Source organism: Colossoma macropomum, unplaced genomic scaffold (assembly GCF_904425465.1).
Source record: "Colossoma macropomum unplaced genomic scaffold, Colossoma_macropomum, whole genome shotgun sequence".
NCBI classification, from domain to species: Eukaryota; Metazoa; Chordata; class Actinopteri; order Characiformes; family Serrasalmidae; genus Colossoma; species Colossoma macropomum.
Window position 1 is genome coordinate 32,215,658 of NW_023494798.1, and position 25,911 is coordinate 32,241,568.

A 25,911-nucleotide genomic window follows, 5' to 3' on the forward strand; every position below is an offset into this window, starting at 1 on the left:
CGGCTTTAATTGAGATTACTGCGGCTCGGTCAGCCGCCGGGTCAGTGTAAACTCGCGCACACGGGGGCGTCCCGCGAGAAGGCCCGACTGAGGAGTCAAACTGAGCGTGTTTAGGCAAATTTACCGATGGTTAAAGTGGGAGGTAGCTTTGATGACGCACCCTGGATAATCACGGTGCTTCGTCATGCCAGGAATTAATGCCCTTAGCAAAAACGCTGACTCAGGGGATGAAGGACCTGCCCGATCTAAATCTCCAGACTCCAGCCTCGAGGCCGCTGATGGACCTGCGTTCTGTGACATGCTCAACGTTGGCATGCTGAATCTTTGAGGCCACACGTGTATAAAAACACTAATGAGTGGCACTTCAGCTCGAGCCATGGTTGATGCCGACACAAAATCTGGACATTTGAACAGAAATATTCCGTATTTTATTTATTATTTTTTGGAAATTTTTAAGTTGTAAGAGGAATTTCACCACATTTTCAAAAATTCTGCATAATTCAGTGGTTGAGATGTAAACAGAGTGATTCAGAGTGGTTTGGTGTGAAATGGTTGATTGTAGAGACTCAGATGTCTTTACAGTGGTGGTGATAGGAACCAGGGGTCACCATGACTACAACACAAATATAGCCACTTTATTTGCTATCCAAAACTAGCAGTGAACCTACACGAGTCTTCTGAGTTTTGAATGGAATGTTGATGATGGTAAAATAGTGGAAAACTTGAAAAAATACATTTTCTTTGCGTTTTTTATTAATTCAGTTTTTATCAGAGAGATTTTAGCGGCACTAAATGCTTTAGACGTCTGGTTCCTATCACCACCACTGTGAACAATTCTGACTTGGTAAGTTTCTTTAGAACAGAGCATTTCACACCAAACCACTCTGAACGACTTACCATCTTAAACATATAATTATGCCAAAGTCCCCTTTAAGACTGCATGTCTGGAAGTCTGGAAAAGACCAGAGATTTAAAGTGGGTAAGTGAATAGACTTTAGCTTACATCACACAGGCTCTGGAGTAAAAACCATGAAGGCATGAGCACCAGCACTGCACAGTTCAGAGCTTTCTCTGGATAACTTAAGCCAGAAATGAGGACGACACTTAGCTTTCCTCATATCAGACAGCTCCCACCAATAAGCATAGTGCGAACAGCATGTATATATATATATATATATATATATGAAATAGTATGGACAATATTCAGACTTAAAGATGACTCCTGTTTTTAGTTAAGACAATTTTTTTATAGATAACAGTGCATCATACAGTGTTAATGTATGTGGCACAGCTGAAAACAATAGCACAGTCCTGAAGCCAGAATTTTGTCTGTACTATATGATTTATATACATGCAGTTTGCACAATGCTAATTACTGCACAATACTTCTCTCTACATTAGTTTTGCATAGCTTAAAAAAAGCAAAAATGCTGACCCCAGATGTGTCTTGGCTGATCCCACTTGGGCTGATTTGGGGCCAGTTAGAAAATTATTGCTATTCTGGTTAACTACTGCTTATCTGGCTAACTAAGAAATCCTTCCTTTGTTACAGGGGAATTCCACCAATCTTTCAAAATGTATGCATAATTAAATGGTTAAGATGTAAACAAAGTCATCCAGAGTGGTTTGGTGTGAAACGCTCCATTGTAGAAAAAAACATACCGAGTCAGATCTGCTCACAGCGGTGGTGATAGGAACCAGACGTCTGAAGAGCTTCTAAAAGCTGCCTAATTGAAAATTATAACAGTAAAAAGTTATAAATGTTACGCTGTAAGTCTGAGATGTTATTTTATGATAGTTGTGTTAGAATATTTTTGGCTTAAAATGTACTTTTTAAAATATGTTAATGGTAGAGAGATAGAGAGATACATGCAGGATGCTATAAGGAATATTCCTGATTTTCCACTATTTTTCCATCAACATTCCATATAAACTCAGAAGACTCGTGTCGGTTCACTGGTGGTTTCTGGATAGTAAATAAATGTCTATATTAGTGTTGTAGTCATGGTGACCCCTGGTTCCTATCACCACCACTGTAAAGACATCTGAGTCTCTACTATCAACCATTTCACACCAAACCACTCTGAATGACTTTGCATCTCTGAATTATGCAGAAATGTTGAAAATGTTGAGTATTACTCTGCAGTGTTGTGGCCCTCATTGACCTGATTGTGACACCCCTACACCAGAACTAGAACTATAACAATGGTGAAGGCCTGACTAGCATGAACCCCCCCCCCGAGCCAAACACAGCGGAGTCCTGCTGAACAGGATTATCAGTGAGCATAAAAACCACAAGGGCTTGATAAAATAATAAATAACTGGATATGTGAAAGGTTCAGGACTCCACTCGGACACTAATACTCAACAGCAGCAGCTTTTCCAGAGCTGTCTCGTAACATAGACGAGCTTTCTGATCTGTTAAAAACATCCCGAGAGGAAAATGATGATGACCGCAGTAGTTGGAGTCGAGCCACAGGCGGCGGCTGACGCTATACTGAGAGTTTGGATGATACTATTCAGGCAAATCAGACATTTAGAGTCAAAATGAAAAGATTATCATTTTCTAATCATAGTAACAGAGCTAAAAGGCCAGCATTGAAATAAGCAGTGCCACACTGTTAAAGCCAGCGCTCGTGTCTGTACAGTAAAAGAGCTTAATACATATTATTAGAAAATACCAGCTTCGTTTCTTTACATACTACACTGTACATATTTACATTGTAGCGTCAAAATAAGTCGGACCTGTTTGAGGCTGGACAGTAAGGAGGCTAAATGTAGAGAGCGCTCCGAAGAGCATAGGAAAATAGGAAGCATGTCTGTGCCTGTCAGTAATGATTAAAATCTATATCTACTGTATATCTAACCTTTAGTAATCTTACATCCAAGATATTATCAAGAAATTCTCTACATTGCTGGGAAAAAATTTGCCTTAAAAAGTTGATTTGATTACATCTACATGCTGTAGAACTGATATGAATGACTTAAAGATCTGCACTACGTTTCCCAGAATGCTTGCTATTTTGCAAAAACAAACTTAAAAAATGAACAGCTCTCTATCCCTATGTGTACGATATGTCATGCTAGGTCTCGTGGAAGCAGTGGTATTTTCACACCGCGTAGCGCAGTGAGGTTTTCCCATCCGGACTCTTCCTTAGTGTTTTCCGGAAGCACAGAAATTCCCACAGTGGTAAACACCTGCTCTCGCTCGCAAGGCCTGAAGCAAATAGCTTTCTCAAAATAAAATAGTCGCATTACGTCCGTAATAAATACAGATTCCTCTGTCGCAGGAATTCACGGTTAACTCCCCATGGGGGTGAATACTATTAGCATCCTGCTTCGGCCCTGACCCTTCCTCCGCAGCCCTCGGATGAGGTCATCCTGGAAATAGTGACGCTGGTTTGATGGAGGTTTCTCTTCTTGTTCTGCTCATCCATTCACTCAGTCATCTGAGAGAGGAAAAAAAGGAATGAAGGGATGATTAGAGGGGAAAATCAACTTGATTCATTAAAGTGAACAAATGGGAAAATGTAACTCATTGTCCTTCTGTATTGTGACGTATTTGTGAGTGAAACATGGGATCAGGGAGGGTCTCTGAGCTACACGGACGTTTTCCCTCCATGACAGGTGGAAGCATGGATGGAAAAAGCTTGAGTAAATGAACTTTGTTGCTGAATTGATTTTTAAGATTTGCATTTTATGCTACAGTCTCAGAAATAAAGGTACTAAACTGTCACTGGGGTGGGACCCTCAAGGGTCCATCTCAGTACCTTTAGTCAGGGAACATAACTGAACCATAATCCACTGAAATGATATGTTCTAAGCTGTACTGACTCCACACACCCCGTCTCGCCTCCAGGCTTTTATTTTACTGTTCTGTTTTAAAACATTCAGTTATGAAAAGGTACAAATACGAACTTTTCACCTGGAAAAACTTATTTAAGGTCAGGATCAGGTTTTGGGTTGAGGTAAAGAAAGTGTCTACAAAGCACCTAAAGCAGGCACGCAATGTGCTACCAAGGCTTTTTGTATTTTTGGTATTTGCTTTCTAAATCTGACCTGTCCACCTGTCTGGCAGGTTTTAGAGCACGTGTCAAACATAAGGCCTGTGGGCCAAGTCAGGCCTGTGGCACAATCCTATTCAGCTCTGCAAAATTATTTTCATTTTCTATTAATATTAGCCCATTTCACGTAATGTGTCCTCCCACCCCGTCCTCAACAATGATGGGACAGCACCAAAAAAACAAAACAAAATAAGATGGCAGGTGTCTCATTCAAGCAAATGGGCTACTGTAGACTGGGGACATTTAAAGAGGTTTGATCTGCAGCTAATATAGACTGTTGATTTATTAATTAAGATTAAGTGACCCTTATTAGTCCCACAATGGGGATATTTCATCTCTGCATTCTACCCATCCGTGCAGTGAAACACCACATACACACTAGTGAACATACACACTAGGGGGCAGTAAGCACACTTGCCCGGAGCAGTGGGCAGCCCTATCCACAGCACCCAGGGAGCAGTTGGGGGTTAGGTATCTTGCTCAAGGGCACTTCAGTCACGTACTGATGGCTCAGGGGATCGAACCGGCGACCTTCTAGTCACAAGGCTGGTTCCCTAACCTCCAGCCCACGACTGCCCCAAGTTTTTATATAGAACTTTTTGTTTTTATATAAGTTATTATTTAGTTTTGGTATATCTTGAGCAAACAATGGCCAGTCGGGGTCATGGCAAAACGTTAAATAAAAATAAAAACACAGCTGGCCCACAGATTTGCTGAGATTTTTTAATATGGCCCTTTAATGGTTGAGTTTGACACCCCTGTTTTAGAGCATGAGGTACTGCAAGACCACAAGCGTCTGCTCTATTCACTACAATTGGATTTGCTCAGTGTTAATTAACAGTGAACCTCCTGGACTCTGCCATCTTTGCTTCTTTGGGACTTCACGGACACTGAAAACTGAGCCAATGAGATATATTTTACATGACTGACCACATTAGAAATGCAGAGAAGTTGTGTTAACACTGTAGATTGGCTGATGGCACTATTTTCAACTCGGTGGACGCAAAAGCAGATTAGGGAAAAATTTTTATTTATTTATTTTTTTTAAAACTGTAACCCATTGAAAACAACCAATTACTGGAAAATGAACTAGTGCATAAAAGCATACAAAAAACATATTTCATCAGATAAAGAAGGAAAGTCTATAGAGAAACATGGATAGGATTTATACCAATTGGCCAAGACGCCTTCTCAGACACACTCAACCAGCCAAACCCCGCCCCCTTTCCTACATCAGACTACCACAGCTTGTGGTTATTCCCCTCAAACACTAGAGGGCACTAGAGACCTGTTCTTCTCTGACCGGCTGACTCAGCATTTACAGCCTGAAGAAGAGCCAGTTCACGCAGAAAACAGCAGAAAGAGAAGAGGACAATAAACAGACACAAAAACAGAGGTGGACAACCTCTCAACTGCCCCAACAACGGCCTCCACTCTGCTCCAAAGCCATTACACAAACACTCCTGTCAGCTGCTAACTGGGAGCTGAAGCGCTGCTGGTCTCCTATAGAGATGGCGATGATAAGGTCGCTGTCAGAGAGCAGACGTGAGGCCTGTGAATGTGCGCTGAGTGGTTTAACTCACCCACCCCACAGACCCACCCCAGGTTACATAACAGAGTCACATGTCACACTAAGATGTTCCTCCAGGCGTCAAAACAACAAAAAGAGCGGCCGCACTGTCGTCATGTTCACACGGCCGTGCTCAGCAGCACCCTGCAGTGTTTAATGAACACCTGCAGCGTTAATAGTCCAGCTGGACATCAATAAATGCTGTAGGAGTACATTCAGCTTCATGGCCTGTGAGCACTGTGAACTTTTCTGAAAATCTAAGCTGGTTTACTCAAAAACCTGGTAACCTTTTCTCTTTTTCTTGTATTATTAGTGATGTTTTAAAGATTTTGAGTCACTTTCAAACTTTCTGAATGGCTGATCCACTGAATCCTAGACTTATTATTGTTTTTATCTTAAATGTACTGTAATAAATGTAATAATCTAGATTAAACATGAAAAAGGGAAATTATAAAGGTGTATTAGAGCGTAATGTCTATGAATAATTCTTTCTATACATTAATATTGATGACTATAAAACATGTGGGCCCTTATAGTGGTCCTTGGGGCTTATGTCCAAAATTACACACTTCTGATACCATATTATTCTTTAACTAGTAAAAAAACACTGGATAATGGGAGAAAAACAATGTGTGCACCTGTTGGAGGATATTTATTTCCCTAATTCCAGCAGCACAGGGGGTCAAATTCATTAAGATATTGGAGTGAAGCAGTTGTGCCTATGTATTTATGCACATATGATATCTCCGACCTTGATTAAAGCCTCGTATCTCCTTTTTTGTCATTTTTCAGTTTCTGACATAATTTGAAAATACATGTTGTCCTTTAGATCATATGTAAATTTCATGATGACTGGACCAAAACAATGGCCCAAAATGACTTGGAGAAAATTCTGGTTCCATTGACTTACATTAAAAGTAAAGCATGTTTTTTCCTTCTCCTGCAAACTTGCTATTTTGGAGATACAAGATTTTGTTCCAACAGCAGATATATAGTAGAATTCCATTAATGCACTCTCAGTGGGAGATTCTGAAATCATACTGAAGTCAGAGCTTATGGAAAAAGACCCTGCACTGCTGACAGGAATCACTCCCCCATAACAGAGTGACGACGTGAAAGTGTGCCACAGATACGATGAGTAATGCCTCAGTGGATCACGGGTGTTATAAATAATGCTCCATGCTCGTGTTACGGATATGATGAATATCCTCGGTGTGTAAACAGGCGCAACATTTCCTTCTGACACAAAGCCTTCAACACCGTGAGCTTCCTCGTGGAGGAAGAGAGAGAGAGAGAGAGAGAGAGAGAGAGAGAGAGAGAGAGAGAGAGAGAGAGAGAGAGAGAGAGAGAGAGAGAGGGGAGGAAAGAACGGGGATTCCCACAGACTACAAAGACACAGGAAAAGAAGCAGAGAGGGAAACTGGATGAACTAAAGAGGAACAACAACAGTCAAATAGGAGGGAAGGAAGAAATACTCATCCTGTACGAGAGAACGTGACCAAGGCATGCATTAAAATTAAAGGCCCATTAGTTTACTTGAGACCATTCTGGATTTTTTTGCTTTTTTTTTCAGCAACGTCTAATATATGGTCTTAACAGGATTGTTAATTGTTTGGGGATTTCAGATTATATTATTCTTTTATTTTCCCAACGTTACAGGAGAAGAAAAAGCATGCTTAACATATACGGCTCCTCTCTGAATAAAACCTTGTATCTCCAAAATGATAACTTTACAGGAGAAGGAAGAAACCTGATTTACTTTTAATGTAAGTCAATGGAACCAGATGTTTTTCCAAGTCATTTTGGGTCGTTTCTTTTGGTCCATTCATCATGAAATTTACATACAATGTAAAGATACGAGGTTTTGTTCCAACAGCAGTGATTTAATGAAGGTAATGGCATTTTTTTCAAGTAATTTTAGGCCATTTCTATTGAAAAAGACAGAGACACAGACAGAGAGAGAGAGAGAAAGAGAGAAAGAGAGAAAGAGAGAGAGAGTGAATGATCTCATTGACTGGGAAGCAGGATATGAGAATATATAGGAAACAGTCTATAGCAGAGAGAGAGAGAGAGAGACAGAGAGAGAGAGAGAGAGAGAGAGAGAGAGAGAGAGAGAACAGTGGACGTTCCTACTTTCCAGAAAACTGGACGATGGTGGTTTTTAGTCACATTGACTCACCTCCTGTCTGGTCTTTGAGGAGGCGGAGTTAGAGGAAGTGGACACGGCCAGCAGCGATCTCTCGTCCACAGGTTCAGTGTTGCCCGACTCCACTGAGTCCGTGTCACTCGACTCCGCTGGGGTCGTCACCACGGAAACCGGATTACCTTCCGGGATCTGAGCCACCTGGAACCTACCAGGAACACACCAAGGGCATCAGAGTTAACATCAGCGGTCTGCCGTTACTGTCAGAGTGGGCACGGCCATCGCCGTCCTAAACTAACACCTGGCCCCTGGGGGCATCTGCTCTCGTCCACTGTGGCAAACTGGGACTGACCCAGAGTTTAAACACCCAACATTCTCCAACAAACACCAATGAACCCAGAGTTCTCCAACAAACACCAATGAACCCAGAGTTCTCCAACAAACATCAACAAGCCCAGACGTTGGGTTGGTGTGCTACCCATTAGTGACTGTTCAGGTTCTCCAGAATGTTCTCCGTCCCCCATTCACCACGGTTAACGTTCTAAATATGAATTAGCCGATAAGAATGATAGTTTTCTTAGAGAATGATTGTGTCAGGTGGAGAATGTTGTTGTATAATAGAGAATGGTGGTGTTTGTTGGTGAATGATGGTGTTTGTTGGGTAATGACGGTGTTTGTTGGAGAATGACAGTGTTGGAGAATGATGGTGTTTGTTGGAGAATGATGGTGTTTGTTGGAGAATGATGGTGTTTGTTGGGTAATGATGGTGTTTGTTGGGTAATGACGGTGTTTGTTGGAGAATGACAGTGTTGGAGAATGACGGTGTTTGTTGGAGAATGACAGTGTTGGAGAATGATGGTGTTTGTTGGAGAATGATGGTGTTTGTTGGGTAATGATGGTGTTTGTTGGGTAGTGACGGTGTTTGTTGGAGAATGATGGTGATTGTTGGAGAATGATTGTCAGGTGGAGAATGTTGTTGTACAATGGAGAATGATGGTGTCTAGTGGGGAATAATGGTGTTTATTGTGTAATGACAGTGTTTGTTGGAGAATGATTGTGTTCGGTGGAAAATGTTTAATAGTAAATGGTGTAATGGTGGTGTTTGCTGGGAGACAATGGCGTTTGGTGGGTAATGATGGCGTTTAGTGGAGAATGCTGTTGTATAGTGGTGAATGGTGGTGTTTGTTGGAGAAGTATGGTGTTTGTTGAAGAATGATGGTGTCTGTTGGGGAATAATGGTGGTTTTTGGAGAATGCTAGGCTGGTGAGAGCTTTACAGTGCAGGATACAGTGAACTTCAATTCATATCAAACTGAGTTGAGAAGCTGATTCTTCTAACCTCCCCACAGACAGGATGGTGCCCTCAGCAGGCAGAGGTTTGGTTGGACTGCAGGGCGTTTTCTTGGGGTCGTTGGTCAGCGTCAGTGGGGGCAGCAGCAGCTCAGGCCATTTCTTCTGACTACAGCGGGAACAGCAGAGCCCAGAGCGAGAGGCCAGGCCGTTTATAGTGTGGAGATGATGCTGGTGGGTGCACAGCCTGGGCAGAGAGCGGAACTGGGCCAAATGAGGGAGAACAGGGAACCTGACAGTGAGAAAGAGAGAGAGAGCATCCTTTTAGGAGGAAAGAAAGAAAGCAGCACTTTGGCAGGACATTATATATCAGCCTGGCCCAACATGAAGCACACAATTCGCAGAAAATTGCCAAATTTCTCCCTTTTAATTGAGCTCTGATCATTTCTAAGTACAAACAAATGTCAATATATCTATTATTTCTCATTACGAAATTAATATAAGAATATTATGAGATTTTTCACCCTATTTCTAAACATTTTTACCGGTTTTAAGTAATTCTATCTAAAGAACATGTCTAATTCCACTGGCAGATCATTTAATCCCATAATGAGAAATATATCAGATACATTGACTAGATTTAAGATGATTTCACTGGGAACCGTGTGGAACTAAAAGCAGACTTTTTAACATCTCTAAAAGTTTGTTGCTGTTATTTCAAGATACTTTGGCATTACTGTTAACAAAGATGGACACATGAGTAAAGCTGAACTGAACTGAAAGACAGACAGACAGACAAAGACAGACAGTGTTCATCAATCCTGTTTCTTTGACAGCCTATTCTTTAGTAACTGTCCACTGACCCCAGCTAAAGTAAGTAAACTCCATCTGACACTTAACAGAGCGTTTCAGAAGTGATGGAGCCTCTGCAGTCCTGAACGCAGCCCCTCTAACAGGCCTGTGGCTCTTTGTTCTTTTGTGTGTGAGCGTGAAAAGCTGCAAAAGGGCCTGGAATTAAAAGATTTCTAGAACTGAGAGGCAGCGGGTTACAGTAGAGGCCTTTTTTTGCGCAGGCACTGATGAGGACAGCAAAACGGCTGGTGGGTGCCAGTACTTTTCCACTGCACCCAGAGGAGACTGTACATCAGCAAACCTGCCGCATTCACACACACACACACAGCTGAAGGCCACACAGCTGACAGTGCCTCATTTTTAGCACCACAGATTGACAGAAATGTCACTGCGCAGGCAGAGATGAAACCCGGTAAGATGGGAGGAGGAACAGTTAAAGGGACAGTTTGGTGAAACATCAAATGTACACATTTTCCTGCTTTTACTCCAAATGTTGTCAATTAGCCAAGACATGTTTGGTGTCTGAAGTTTGATTCTTCAGTTTTGCACTGAAACTACTAGGCTAATGTAGCTAACAAGTAATGCAAATTATGTACAGTAATTAACATGGTGCTAACTGCATGCTTAACTCATCAGATTCACTGGAAAGGGTGTGGAGTTGTTTGGTATCTTTAATAGACTTGATTATGTGGTTTCTGACACTGTATGGCTCACTAGCCACATTTGCATTCAGCCTGATAATCCACTAATAGTCCGTCTAATAGCGCAATCAGAACAAAATACGTCCAGGTAAACACCTCAATCAGAATAGACGAGTCCGATTGAGGCCATTCGAAGTACAATTTCTGAACGAGGTTGTTAATCCTGTAAATAATCCGCTAAATAGAAGAATAATATCCGTGTAAACTCCTGTATCTGATTACATTCCCTATCGGAAAGTTTAAGTCCGTTCTGATCATGTTCGTCGCGTCATAGTGAAAGTTTATACCGTTCAACATGGCGGAGCAGAAACTGGTCTGCAGAGGAGACGAAGTTTATGCTCTGGTCTTTAAAAGACGGCGGTGGGACGGACGTCCAGCTTATGTGTCCCAGAACACGACGTCTTCCTCTCGGCCTCCTTTAATAAGGACATGTGAAGGACGTTTTCCTGAGTCTGACATCATTTTAAAGCAATTAAAAACACAAGCGCTGCTCACTGCTGCTCATCTCACTCTGACTGGACTCACGTGATGCTGGTTGTCATGGTAACGTCTACACTAAGTGGTACTCTAGGCATGCATGTCATTTTGGATCTGATTACTCGTAGTGAGCATGTAAACGGAGATTTTCCATCAGACTGTTGAGCAGAGTGAGAATAAACACCTCAGTCTTCATCTATAACCGGAATGTATTCAATCAGATTGTCGACAATCTTTGTACGTAAACACAGCCAGTGTTATGTATAAATATGGACTAAATTCTTGTTGAATTTTGTTATCATGATAAATGATTCACCTTTGTCCCTTTTTATAGATAACAGTATGTCATACATTGTCAGACACCACAAGTCACTGTAAGATATGAGATTCTATGTGAGGTTTGAGGGATGTGAGAGATGATTTAGCCATGCAGTTTGCGCCATGACAACTGGTGGGGTATAAACTTCCAGTACTTTTTAGCTGTTAGCCTTGCACAAAACCAAAAAAACAAACTTCGCACTGCAAAAAATGAACTCAAATCTAGTCAATATATCTGACATTCGTCATTATGACATCGTGGTAAGGATGTTAGAAGATTATTTCGCTTATTTCTACACATTTTTACTTGTTTTAACTCATTTTATCTTATGAAAGGGTCATATTCCAGTGGCAGATCATTTCATGTGTTTCCAGAAATTATGCAGATAATTTTGCTTATTTGAAGAAATATATATATATATTTTTTTTTTTAATTTTTACCCGATTTTCTCCCCAATTTAGTCGTCTCCAATTCCACCCGCTAGTTAGGACTCCCCCAATCACACGATGCTATCAACGCTAGGAGGGTGAAGGCTAACACAGGCTTCCTCCGAGACCTGTGAAGCACCACCGCTTCTTTTCGAGCTGCTGCTCACGCAACGTCACTGGACAGCCGGACGCGCTCGGAGGAAAGCGCCAACCGCCAGATCTGTTACGTCAGCTAACAGACGCCTGCGCTGACTAGCATCGTGCTGAGTGATGGGGGGAGAAGGAGGGGCCATCCTACCCACCCAGAGAGAGCGAGGCCAATTGTGCTCTCTTGGACTCCCGGCTACGGATGGCTGTAGCATCACCAGGGATCGAACTCGCGATCTCCTGATGACAGGACCAACGCTTAGACGGTTGGAACGCTTGAAGAACCATCCTTTTAAGAGTGTAGCATTAAAAAGTTTAGAAAAAGGAAGCCGTCTTTAACCGTTCCAGACATTCTTTCCTTACATAATGATCTTGAAGCCTTTTAGAGCAGACGTTTATGGTATTGCCGATTATTAATGGGAGCTGAAGTTATTACTGTTTGGCTTGAATGCTGAGCCAAACAGCATCAATCTACATTGACCTGTGATATAATCTTTGGCTGCAGACGCTACACTTAGGCTGGGTGTTCACTACGCGACTTAAAATCGTAACAGATTTCTAAAACGGAGAGCATCACACACCTAACGTCAGTTTGTCACAGAGTCTCTTGCTGTTTAGTCGTGGGGGCGCTCAGACTAGACGACAAGGCAGAGAGAGAGAATATCACACATAACAGGTTTGGGCTACGAATAAGAACTCAAACTCCCAGATCTCCTCAGAGATCACAACACACAAACAAAGCTAACCTTACTGGACCTGTTTGTGCTTTTATGTGCAGTGAAAACGCAAACTGGTGATTAATATGGGGCTCAGAAGTGCTGATACAGTGAAAGCTGGAGAAATATTTCACTGCAAACTGGCAGCAGAGCTGAAACTCGTAAAGAGAGTGTTCTGAAGTCTGGATCCAACATTATAAACATGATATCAGCTCTTATCTGCCTGTGTTTCACGCGCAGCTCCTCTGTTTCCGCTCCGCTCTTCATGCAGTGTTCATGCATGTCTCTTCACCTGTTTCTCTGCTCTTCTAGCTCTCTGATTGGCTGTTTGAATAATTAGTTGAGTAAATCTCTGACCTTCTCACACTACAGTCCACGTGAACGTTTTGAGTCGTAAATATCAAACATGTCTGATAATATCGGAGGGTCTCGGATCACTTCAGAGTTCAATCAGAGGGCTAAAGATTCACTCGTTTCTCCTCTCACACTACCAGATCATCCGAACCATCAGTCGCTACCGATTGAGGTCCCAGCCTGGAAAATCGCTTCAGATTGTGAAAATTTGTCGCAAGGGGCAAAATGGGGTTAAAATCGGGAATCGTGAAAAAGATTGCGTAGTATAGGTCCAGGCTTGGAGATATTTCATCAAGCCGTTTTGCTAAAACAATAAAAAACTTAACTTACTATAAAACCTCGATCTTTATTTTCATTCGTATGCTTAATTATATACAGCAATCAAAAAGAAATCTAATTTAAGTTTGAATAAAAACGCTTGGATGCATTTTCTTACTTGATGGCTGTGGCTTTGCTGACAGCCATCTGCTTCCTCTCATACTCCAGTAATAACTCTTCCAAAGCAGCAGCATTTTCTGAAACACACACGTTTACAACGTTAGCGATTTCCAGCAACACTTATCTGAACCACAGCTCTTCACTGTAAGTACCACATTTAATCAAAAGAAACCAAATACCTTTCTTTTCTGTGATTAGTCGTACCAGCACACTGATAGTGTCTTCATTAGGATCCTCAACGATGTAAGGGCAAGGGTTACCTGTAAACAGACATACAAACACGTGCTATAGTACCTCAGGGTGGTCTGGATTTAAAGGGCCCATTTCATGGAAAACCAAGTGCGCTTTTTTGAAACAAAAGCATTTAATGTAGTACATAAACACTGTTTCAGAATGTACTGTTCACTAGTCCTTATATGCAAATTAAGCTGGAAAAAATGACCTATTTTGAATTCACACTTTTTGTGATGTCACAAAAACCAATATACTTACAAACGCCTGCCTAATCAGGCTACATCAGTTTAGCTCTGCCCATTCACACTGAAGTTATAAGGAGTGTTTCAGCTCTGTTTTTTGAAAAAGGCACAAAGCAGGGCAGCCAATCAGAACAGAGCTTGTTTACATCAATCAGTTTTAAGGGCACAGTGGCAAAAAAAGCCTGTTTATTTCTAAGGCATGAAAATGAATTAAGTTTTTGGTACATAAACCCACATAAATGTCACAAGTGGACCTCAGAGTGAATAAATATGAAATGGGAGAAACATGTCGGATATGGGCCCTTTAATGATTTAGATGCACAGAAAAAAAGCAAGATTCCCAAAAGGTACTAAACTGTCCCTGGGGCAGTTCCCCTCTTGTCACTGGGGTGGGACCCTCAAGGGTCCATCTCAGTACCTTTAGTCAGGGAACATAACTGTACCATAATCCACTGAAATGATATGTTCTAAGCTGTACTGACTCCACACACCCCGTCTCGTCTCCAGGCTTTTATTTTACTGTTCTGTTTTAAAACATTCGGTTATGAAAAGGTACAAATACGAACTTTTCACCTGGAAAAACTTATTTAAGGTTCACAATCAGACCTTAAAACCACTGTTGGAGCTTTGAGGGAACATTTACATTGTTTGTACCTTGATGAACGAAAAATGTACCTGCACAGAACCTTTATTTCTAACAGTGTATGAGGAAGCTTTTAGAGGTGGACGTCTGGTTCCTATCACCACCACTGTGAACAATTCTGACTTTGTAAGTTTCTCTAGAACAGAGCGTTTCACGCCAAACCACTCTAAATGACTCTTTTTACATTTCAACCATTTAATTCTACTCATATTTTTTTATTTGGTGGAATTTCCCTTTAATAAATGCTGTTGTCACCACTAAACATCCTATGTGACTCTACTCTGGCTCAAAAAACAGGACTTCTGAAACAATAACAAAGACTCTGAGTCCATCAAGGTACATTTTGCACCGTGCCTTCCTGTGATAGTGGCACTGCCACTGGCTCCACCCACTTTCAGCGCCACCCTCCCTCAAGCATATGAGGGAGAGAAGACCATAAACTGCGCATTGAGGCTTGTGCACCGGTTCAGCACATGACACGGGGACAGAACTCGTGTCGAAACTGGCACAAAAGGCTGAGTACATCATGCCCACTGTGTCCAAACATTGCTTAATATTTTCTCTGTCATTTTCCACAACTAAACGTCATAATTTGTCATTCTGTTTGTCATAATTAGTCACCACACAACATTTAGTGACACAATTCATATTAAACTGCAGACAGTAAATGACACTCGTGCACACACATGCAACAGTAGTCTCTATAGTAACTGGGTGTTTCCCACAATTCCAGAGTGGGAAAGTGTCACTGAGAATAGCACACTCAGCTTTCTTTTCTATTCATCCCAGTTTAACACTGGCACCCACGGCTGCCATTGTTATTCTAATCGTCTCAGATCTATTGTCTCTCTGTGAGATCCGTGCACTCATTGTGTGGCTTACACGTACACACACATTAATACAGTGGCAGTGAATGTGTTAGTCTATATGCAGCACAAGGCAAAGTGTTTTAACTCTAAAATATAAAGTTCAAAAAAAATAAAGTAGTCAACTCTAAAACAGTGAAGTTTGCAACTTTATAATAGTCCAAACACTATGTTTAAAATCTGAAACAGTCCTAAGACTATGTGTAAACTCTGAAATGGTTATGTTTTAGCTGTAAAATAGCATGGAGACTGTTTAACTCCACAATAATACAAGATCTGTTTCAATGTTGCAACTTAAGTATGTTTCAACTCTAAGACTGTGATGTTCAAACTGTAAAATAGTTAAAAGATCCAAAGACTGTATCGATGCTAAAATAGTCCTGTTTTTAAGTCATAAAATTCAACTCTAAAATAGTTATTTTTAAACTGTAAAAGAGTCTGAAGCTTATTTTAGAGTTGAAACACCATCGTATTTAAAACTTCAAATAGAGTCATACAATTTTTTCAACTCTAAAATAGTCTTACGGGTTTAGGTTTCAACTCAAAAACAGTCATGCTCCAACTGTAGAATAGTCCAAGGACTGTTTCAAAGCTAAAATAGCCACGGTTAAGCCTTAAAATAGTCTTAAGATTTGTTTCAACTCTAAAATAATCATGTTTAAACTGTAAAATAGTCTGATGCTTATGATTTAACTCTAAAATCGTCATGTTTAAACCTTAAAATAGTCATAAAACTGTTTCAACTTTAAACCAGTCATGCTACAACCGTAGAATAGTTCAAGGACTGTTTCAAAGCTAAAATAGCCACGTTTAAAACTAAGAATAGTCATAAAATTATGTTTCAACTCTAAAACAGTTGTTTAAATAGTCTTAAGATTTATGTTTAAACTCTAAAATATTCATGTTTAAACTGTAAAATAGTCTGATGCTTATGTTTCAGCTCTAAAATAGTCTTGTTTAAGCCTTAAAATAGTCTTAAGATTTGTTTCAACTCTAAAACAGGCCTGTTTATACCTTAAATAGTTATAAAATTGTTTCAGCTCTAAAATAGTCATGCTTAAACTGTAAAATAGTCTCAGAATTTGTTTTAACTCTAAAATAGCCCTGTTTAAACTGTAAATAGTCTGAAGCTTATGTTTCAATTCTAAAATATTCATATTTAAACTGTAAATAGTCTGAAGCTTATGTTTAAACCCTAAAACAGTCATGTTTAAACTGTAAAATAGTCTTAAAATTTATGTTTCAACTCTAAAACAGTCCTGTTTAACTGTAAAATAGTCTGAAGGTTATGTTTCAACTTTACAATAGTCAGGTTTCAACTCTACAACAGTCCAAAGATCATCAGGAGACACTCAAATTCACTTGAGGAGACACTCGGCTTATGTCTAAACCAGAACCACCCCACCCAGCACAGCCGGTTTCCCCACAGTGCTTCATCAAGTTGGCACACGCCACAACAAACACAGAGCCTCTCCAGCAACGGTTGGTCTTCAGGGACGGTGGAATCGCTGCCACCACAGTGGCTTCACTGCAGAAGACTGCGAGTCAGTAACGGTTCAAAACAAGGCTGAGGTCTAAACCATGAGCAGAACCTCCTCATGATCTAACAAAACCAACAGGCCTGTGGACACTGCAGGCATCATGTCTGTCTTCCTAGCCCAACCGTCCCCAGTTCTTTTAGAGTAAAGCGGCTTTGTGCTGACCCTTTGGGTATATTTGTCTTCAACACTCAGTTTCATGTTCATCAAAGTATCTTCCTGGTATGAAGAGCAGCTTTTATAATAATAATAATAATAATAATAATAATAATAATAATAATTTGTCAGGTTTCTTTTCCAAAATATTAGTTGAAGCATATATCGGAACTCTTTAGATCCAAAGGTAGTGTAAACAGCTGATAGGTTTGAGTGCTGATGAGTGTTCACATCACAACAAGGGGATACAGCAGGGGTCAGCAACACGCGGCTCTTTTACTGCCCTGTTGTGGCTCCAGTAAAATAAAGCTCTGCTGATCGTTCAACACAGTTTTAACTATAAATGGTCTTAAACTCTGGAGTTAATGTAGAACTGCTAATTCACCCTTTAACCCTGAAGATCAGCGCAGACTGCTGGTCATCATAGCAACACAAACAACAATCTGGCTTAGCTAGTAGCTAACGAAATGGCAAAGAGAGAGATTTATGATGAACATTAATAATAAGGAGATGAATGGACCTAGTGCTTATAATCACTCCTGCTGGTTTCCTGATACGTTTAATCTGCAACGAAAAACTGTCAAACCACTAAAAGGTCACGAAGCTTCTCATTCACCAGCTTCTTGTTCGAAATTTTCCCGTTCCACCTTAAATGGGGCAGCAGTTACATTCTGCCACCTCAGGCACCATTTAAGGTGGAACGGGAAATTTCGAACAAGAAGCTGGAGAATGAGAAACGACATTTTACAAGAAACTGTTCTACTTTTGGAAAAGTTTCCTGCTGGAGATGCGAGAAAAGCGCTATAGCTGAGCTAAAGCTTAAAGCAGAGCAAAGTCTGCGTTTTTGTTTATTTTTAGCCTAAACTAGTACTTTAGCACATACTGAGACATATTTACAGCGAACATGGTGAAACATCACTTCAGTAAAATGGACATGAAACGTTGTGAAACATGCTGATTTGTATTAAAACGTTCTAAGAAGCTCAGTGTTTCCCACAGACCTACATGGAGAGATGAGTCTCTGAGTATCTACTTTCTCGGTTTCCCATCAGCCTCTCTTTCTTCTACACTTCACTGCATGAATGGATCACTGCATTAGAAAAGTGCTTTCAAGAAAAGTGCTTTTCTCCACACAGAGTCCACCTTCAGCTCTCTGCTGTTAGTGCTGACCACCTCCCTCCTCCTCTTCTCCTTCTGCCCTACAGGCTTTATTCTCCATCTTCTTCTAGTTCCTCTCCATCACACACAGACAAACTCTGCTGGACAGCGCATGTCGTCATAGGGCTGCAATGGTTAGTCGATGGTGCTGCTCAGTTGTTGGTCATGGAAAAGAGTCCTTTGAAAGACTAACACGGGTCATGGCTTTTCATTGGTTAATTTGAGTGCTTCTGTCTGCTGATTAGACTCAGAGTTTGTTTCTGTGTTCATTTTTGAGATTCATTTGACATTTCATTCATTCATAACTACTATGTTGTTGTTCTACTGAAGCCTTGGTTCCTCAGTGGTTCTTCCTCATGTTCTTAGGGAGTTTCTACTTTTGAGTTTTGGTTCTTCTCAGTGGTTCCTCATGTTCTTACAGAGTTTCTCCTTTTGAGTTTTGGTTCTTCTTCTCTGTGGTTCCTCATATTCTTAGGGAGTTTCTACTTCTCAGTCTTGGTTCCTCTCAGTGGTTCTTCCTCATGCTCTTAGGGAATTTCTACTTCTAAGTCTTGGTTCTTCTCAGTAGTCCCTTGTGCTCTTAGGAAGTTTGCTCTTTTAAGTCTTGGTTCTTCTCAGTGGTTCCTCATGTTCTTAGGGAGATTCTCCTTCTGAGTCTTGGTTCCTCTCAGTGGTTGTTGTTTGTGTTCTCAGGGAGTTTCTCCTTCTGAGTCTTGGTTCCTCTCAGTGGTTCTTCCTCATGTTTTTAGGGAATTTCTACTTTTAAAACTTGGTCCTTCTCAGTGATTCTTCATGTTCTTGAGGGAGTTTCTTCTTTTGAGTCTTAGTTCCTCTCCGTGGTTCCTCATGTTCTTAGGTAGTTTCTCCTTTTCAGTCTTGGTTCATTTCAGTGTTCTTCTCCATGCTTTTAGGAAGATTCTCTTCTTAAATCTTGGTTCCTTTCAGTGGTTATTTGCGCTCTTAGAAAGTTCCCTTTCAAGTCTTGGTTCCGTTTTAGGCCTTGGTTCCTCTCAGTGGTTTTTCCTCACGCTCTAGGTAAGTTTTTCCTTCCCACCGTCATGCTTGGCTTTCTCATTAAAGGCTTGCACATGGATTTCTGTAAAGCTGCAGTTGTGAAAAGAGCTACACAAATAAATTTGAACTGAATGGATCTGAATGACACACTGTGTCGCTGCACCATCACAGAATGAATCACTCCTTCAACAGCAGAAGATATAACGGTTCAGTGAGTCGTTTATTCGTATAATAGTCTACATGTTACAGAAATAATCATTAGTTGAGCGGCCAGTGCCTGTTCATCTTTGAACTCAGTGACTCCACTCTCCTCTGAGTGTCCTCTTCTACTCCACACACACACCACAGAGGCCTGGACTGGACTCAAACCCACAGGCATGCGCACTTCCAGCTCAGATACGTAACTCACTGAAACTCCACAGCCTGTTATTAGAACCTGTGCACCGAACACGCCACTCTATACCTCACCGTGGCAGTAAAAACTACACTGTAATCAAAAAGATATAACCTCCCTCTCTCTGCAGGTCTTAAAGCGATAGTTCAACAAAACACAACTTTGCTGTGAGGTTAATGTAACATGTAATGGAAGCTAACATCCCACCAATTTCTGACATTTTATAAACACAGGATACTGTAATCTACAGCGACAAAGGTAATATTACACCGATCAGGCATAACATTATTATCCATTAGACACTCCTACCTTGTCAGTCCACCTTGTAGATGTAAAGTCAGAGACGATCAGCTCATCTGCTGCTGCACAGTTTGTGTTGGTCATCCTCTAGTCCTTCATCAGTGGTCACAGGACGCTGCCCACAGGACGCTGTTGGCTGGATATTTTTGGTTGGTGGACTATTCTCAGTCCAGCAGTGACACTGAGGTGTTTAAAAACTCCTGTCTGATCCACTCAGACCAGCGCAACACACACTAACACACCACCACCACGTCAGTGTTACTGCAGTGCTGAGAATGAACCACCACCCAAATAGTACCTGCTCTGTGAGGGTCCATGGGGGTCCCAAACAGTGAAGAACAGGGTTTTATCAGCTCCACTTACCTATATAGTAAGTGGAGCTGATAAAATGGACAATGAGCGTAGAAACAAGGAGGTAATGTTATAATGTTATGCCTGATCGGTGTACATTAAAATATTACAGATTACCGAACACAAGTAATCCAGGAATCACAATGCTAATTGGTGGGTGATAACCTTCCAATACCTCTTAGCTACATTAGCCTCGTAGCTCCAGTGCAAAACTAAAGAAGCAAACTTCAGACACCAAACACATCTGGGCTGAGCCATGTCATTCGGGGTAAGGGGAGGAAGCAGGTTTGGCTGAATTATTGCTTTAATAAGGCCTCTGCAGAGGAGCCGAGAGGGACTACAGCCAAAAATCAACACAGCAGAACAGCACAGAGTCCTGTACACACGGCCAAGAAGCCTGATGACTGAATTATTGATCAGGAAAAGGAGAGATGGACAGAGTGTCGTGTTGCTCAGTTACAGAATGAAGTGTGCCGTTCACTCCAACCAACGCCGTTACTACGTAGAGGAAAGAAATACCACAATGTTCCTGCAGACGTCTGATTAGGACCATCGGCTCATTCCAAAAAGAACTAAAGTACCAGACTTTCTCCCGCTGTGGGACTAATAAAGGATTATCGGTAACACTTTCTATGAATGTCACGTTTGTAAGCATCTATAAACACATTCATAACATGTTATAATGCATTCATAAGGCATTATAAACATGGCTATAAATATTTATTAAAATGCATTATACATTATAGCCATGCTTATTATGCATTATGAATTGTTAACATAATACATTATATGTACTGATCATAACAAATTATAAGAGCTCATAAGTCGTATTTGTCCGCTCTAAGTAAAGTGAAGCGTACTGTACTAAAGCCTCCTCCAGTGTTCAGAGTGAGGCTTCAAGTTGAAGTATTTACTGAAGGATTTACTGAAACACTAAAACATTCACAGTAAAGCACATTACAGGCTTCAAATGTCAGAGTTTAAACTAGAGCTGCCATCAGTGTTTTACCCAATGTGGGAAAGGTAATGTACACCACCGTTAGCTTGGTATTTGTCTTTACTTTACACTCTCCAAGCTGGGACTGACTTCTTTGGCACTGACAGTATAACATGTTATTAACACTACTTATAACGCATAATATTAACAATTTATAATGTATAATAAACATGGCTATAAAGTGTAATTCATTTTTATAAATGTTTATAATCATGTTTTTAATGCCATATGAAGGCATTATAACATGTTATGAATGTGTTTATGGATGCTTACAAACGTGACATTCATAGAAAGTGTTACCGGATTATCTTATCTTATTTTCATCTAAAATACACACACACACACACACACACACACACACACACACACACACACACACATAATATATGTAACTACATACTTAAAAAAGATGGTTCTTCAAGGGTTTTTCTTCTTTAGTAAAGAAAATGGTTCTTTATAGAACCATGGACACTCAAAGAACCCTTAGCATGATCAATGGGTTCTGCACATCATGAAATTGATGGAAAATCTGTTTTATTTGGTTCTATATGAAACCTTTTTGAAAAGGCTTGACTGTAACAATAGAAGAATGCTTTTGGTGCTATATGGAACCCTTTTCAAAAAGGTTCTATATAGAACCATGTATAGCACATTCTCCATCAATATGAAGAACCATTTAATGATACAAAGAACCTTTTAATTATGCAAAGGGTTCTTTGACTGTTCAAGGTTCTATATAGAACAACACATCGTAACAACAGAAGAACGCTTTTTGGTGCTATACAGAACCCTTTTCAAAAAGGTTCTACATAGAACCATCTGTAGCACATTCTTCATCAATCTGAAGAACCATTTCATGATGCAAAGAACCCTTTAATCATGCAAAGGAGTGCAGTTCTATACGTTATTCAGTGCTGCAGGAGTTTTTAGACTTTTTTTTTCTTCCCACTGTTTTTTGGGAAAGATACTTTTACCTCTACTGGAGTATTTTCAGTGACAATGCTTCTACTGGAGTACAGGTTAACTCTACTCCACCTTTATGCACATATGTATGTGCCTATATCTACAGTGGACCCTGTTGACCCCTGAAAAAGAGATATTGCAAAAATGGCCCCTCTCCAATTTCCTACCCACATGGTCATATTTCATGCCGCAGTCATTCTACCACCATAACCTCAAGTACTAGCTCTATCTAAAGCGGCTTTCTGGGTCAGCAGTTAAACATGAGTCACATATCAGGCATGTGCAGAATCTGGTGGAGGACTGAAATCGCCACTTGTTCAAGCAAAAGCATGACAGAGTTTTTCGCTGCTGCTTATACTTCACTTTCACACACTTTAAAAACATCTCACTGTAATATTTCAGACGTATCAGAGTAAAAATTGAAGGTATGAAGAAGGTATGAAGTGTGTAATGAAGCTGTTTAATGTTCCAAAAGTACAAAAATCAACTACTGAACCATTTTTTGAAATGTCTATGGAATATAATATTCATTTTTACACTTAGTAAAGCAGTAAGAAAGTGTTGAAATTTGATAGCCTGTTTGAAGGAGGCGTGATCTACCAATGTGTACTGTGTGATCAACTGGTAGATCACATTTGATGTACTGGGCATCCCTGTTTTAGTGATTTCTCAACTGTAAAACACTACATAAACGGGTTATATCACTGAATCAGGTTGAAACAGGTGTATTAGGCTACGTTTACACAGCAGGTAAAAGTGGCCCAAATCTGATTTTCTCACCAAATCCGATTTATTTGTCTGGCTGTTCAGATTATCTTTTAAATGTGATCTGTATGAGACATCAGTCTGAACAGATCAGCTCCTAAACCGACCCGCATGCGCAAAAGAACAGTGCTTCACGTGGCTCGTCCAAAAATAAACAATCATGACAGCCAGAGAACGCCAGTCGCTCCCGGAGGGTTCAGTTTCAGTCTCCACCAGCATCACAGGAGCGATTATAAAGTTCTGGTTGACAGCTGAGCTCATCACCCAGAATGTGTTCGAGTTCGCCGCAAAAAAGGGCACGTTATTCTGCCACGGCCACTTCTTTGGTTTGTGTCCTCGGATTCTTTAAACTTTTTTTGACGCTGCAGCCTCGCTCTCCTCCGGCCGCGTTTGGGAGCACAGTGCGGTTGCAATATGTCTCTTCTCATTTTTCGGTACAGAAACATCAGCCTAAATGTTTATGAGCCTCAGCAGTGTGAAATTATGACAAATGTCGGGTTGGATTGATGTAAAAGTTGCATGAACTCCAGTCTGGCTGTTCAGACACAGTCGCATTGCCGCAGATCGGATACGTATCGGATTTCAGCACCACATATGAAAGCATCTCAAATCAGAATTGAAAATGTCAGTGTTTTTGCTGTTTACACTGACACACAGACACACATCTGTGTCACATACGGATCGGATTTGGGCCGCTTTTACCTGCTGGGTAAACGTAGCCTTAGAGAAGGAAAATGTACAAACTGTGCCTGGCTCTGCCCCGAGAGGAGGCCCCTGGCCTGATGGGTGTAAATGTGAGTTATTTTAGGGAAGAGCAGATTGCCCTTTTGAACTCTCTCTGTTCCGCCTCTGTTGTCTATGGATCAGACGCGTCCGTCGCTACAGCTGAAGTGTGAGAACAGCGTGAGCTATCACTGCCTTTGTGTTCGAGCAGTCAGTCGAGAATCGGAGAACTAATAGATCTGACGGATACTGATCCTGTTAGAAGCATTTAGCCCTGCAGTGTTATTTCACTGGAAAGTAATGAAGTTGTTGTTGACTGTCGACCTGCATGCGACAGATTTTTATCAGTTAAGGCTTCACTTAACTCCCTGTTCCAGCGATAAATGCAGCTCAGACTGAATGCAAATGAACTTCGCCTGGAGAAAAAGCCAATTCACCTGAATGGAAAAACACATGGGAACGCAAACGAGTTCACCTAGGCCAAGTTTTTTTAACCCCAGTTTTCTCGCCAGGTGAGTCGTGGCCAACTGCGGTTCATGTTTAGCGATAATGGTATATATCATACAGTGTCAGAAACCACACAGAAGTACATTAGAGTTCAACTCAACACAGTTTGAGATGTAATGTGATGCATGTGATGATTTAGGCATGACACTAAAGCTGCTTTTCCACTGCATGGTACAACTCTCGCTTTTGGTATCAGCTACTCATTTTTCCATTGCAGACACAGCGCCCCCTAAACATAGCTGGTTGTCATAGCAACACTGCATAAAAATGCAGAGACGTAAAGGGTACAGATTTTTGCTCAGAAGAGGCCGATGGCAGCAAGATAAAAGACTGAGGAACAAACAGGAGAGTTTGGGAAAAACTACAGAGTTCAGACAGCAAGACGACTCTGGTTGGTCAAAGGGGACTAAAGTGGCTACGCTAACCTGATAGCTAATGTTAGCATACGTGCTAAGCAATTCTCTCCGACCAATCAGCAGTCTGTAGCGTTTTTACATCACCTTTAGTATCGGCTCAGCTCGCTTGGAACCTGAACACAGGTGGAACCAAAAATAGTACCCGGTACGAGGTACCAGATTTGCCTACAACGTGTTTACATGCACTTGGGTAATCAGACAATGGGAAAACTCCGGGTCTACATCAGGAAATAATCTGATTTCTGCTTTGCAACCGGCCAAACGACTCAAACATCATGCCGCTGCTTTTTTTTAAAAAAAAAATTGCGCCACTTTACCTAAAAATATGAACATACATCATCTAGAAGATGACGAATATTTAAATCCTTCATTTCGTCAAGCATGTGTTTGGTTTCAGTGTCACTCTAAAAGTGTTTTGCTGCGTCTCGCGGCGACGCTGCTCGCTTATTTCTGGTACCACCGTCTGTTTTCACACATGCTCAGACTGAGAACTCCGAAAGAAATCAGAGTAGGAGTTTACATGCACTGTGAAATCTGATTACCGAGCTGAAATCCAGCTGTATTTATCAGATTTCTGGACCTTACTCCGATCTAAAAAATCAGAGTGTGCTGTTTACATGACCATTTGAATAATCAGATAACTGCAGAAATCTGACTGTGATCAGAATATTGAGAGCCGGTAAACACACTCATTGATAAAAGAAAGTATGTAAGGTTATTGCTGCCACGTTAAACTTTGAGAACAAAGTCAGAGATGGTACCAAAAATAGTACCCGGTACCAGGTACCAGATTTGCCTAGCGGAAAACCAAAAAAGCAAGTAGAGTCGAGCCGAGACAGTACCATGCATTGGAAAGCGGCTGAAGTAGCGGCCACATGCTTTCCATTTCTTGTTATCTACATGAGCCGCAAAACAAAAGAAGCAAAAAATGTTGAAAACTGTACAAATTTTCCACTTTCAACTTTTGGCACTGCTGTCTGCCTAAAAGGTAGAGAGCAAACTTTCTGTAATCAGCTTTTAATCTGTAAAACATTTTTCAAATTTTGAGTATTGCTGTTGGTTTTTCCGGAGTTCATTCCCACAAAGATCAGTATCACTTTAAGAGTGCACACATATGCGCGCTCACTGGCGTTCCGGCCAGAAGAG

The 25,911-nt window shown here is 40.9% G+C and overlaps 1 protein-coding gene across 2 annotated transcripts in view; it reads right to left on the reverse strand.

Annotated features, from left to right (window-relative positions):
- Positions 1-2,033: 2,033 nt before the first annotated feature.
- The window catches only part of relt (RELT TNF receptor), a 63,293-nt gene continuing 39,415 nt past the window's right edge, over positions 2,034-25,911 (reverse strand). For both annotated transcript variants that reach the window (XM_036585676.1, XM_036585677.1), the window contains exons 7-11: positions 13,678-13,758; positions 13,497-13,575; positions 9,116-9,358; positions 7,814-7,985; positions 2,034-3,449 (exon numbers count right to left, since the gene is read on the reverse strand). In XM_036585676.1, coding sequence (XP_036441569.1) covers positions 3,438-3,449; positions 7,814-7,985; positions 9,116-9,358; positions 13,497-13,575; positions 13,678-13,758 — 587 coding nt within the window. In that variant the 3' untranslated portion in view covers positions 2,034-3,437. The remainder of the gene's footprint in view (positions 3,450-7,813; positions 7,986-9,115; positions 9,359-13,496; positions 13,576-13,677; positions 13,759-25,911) is intronic.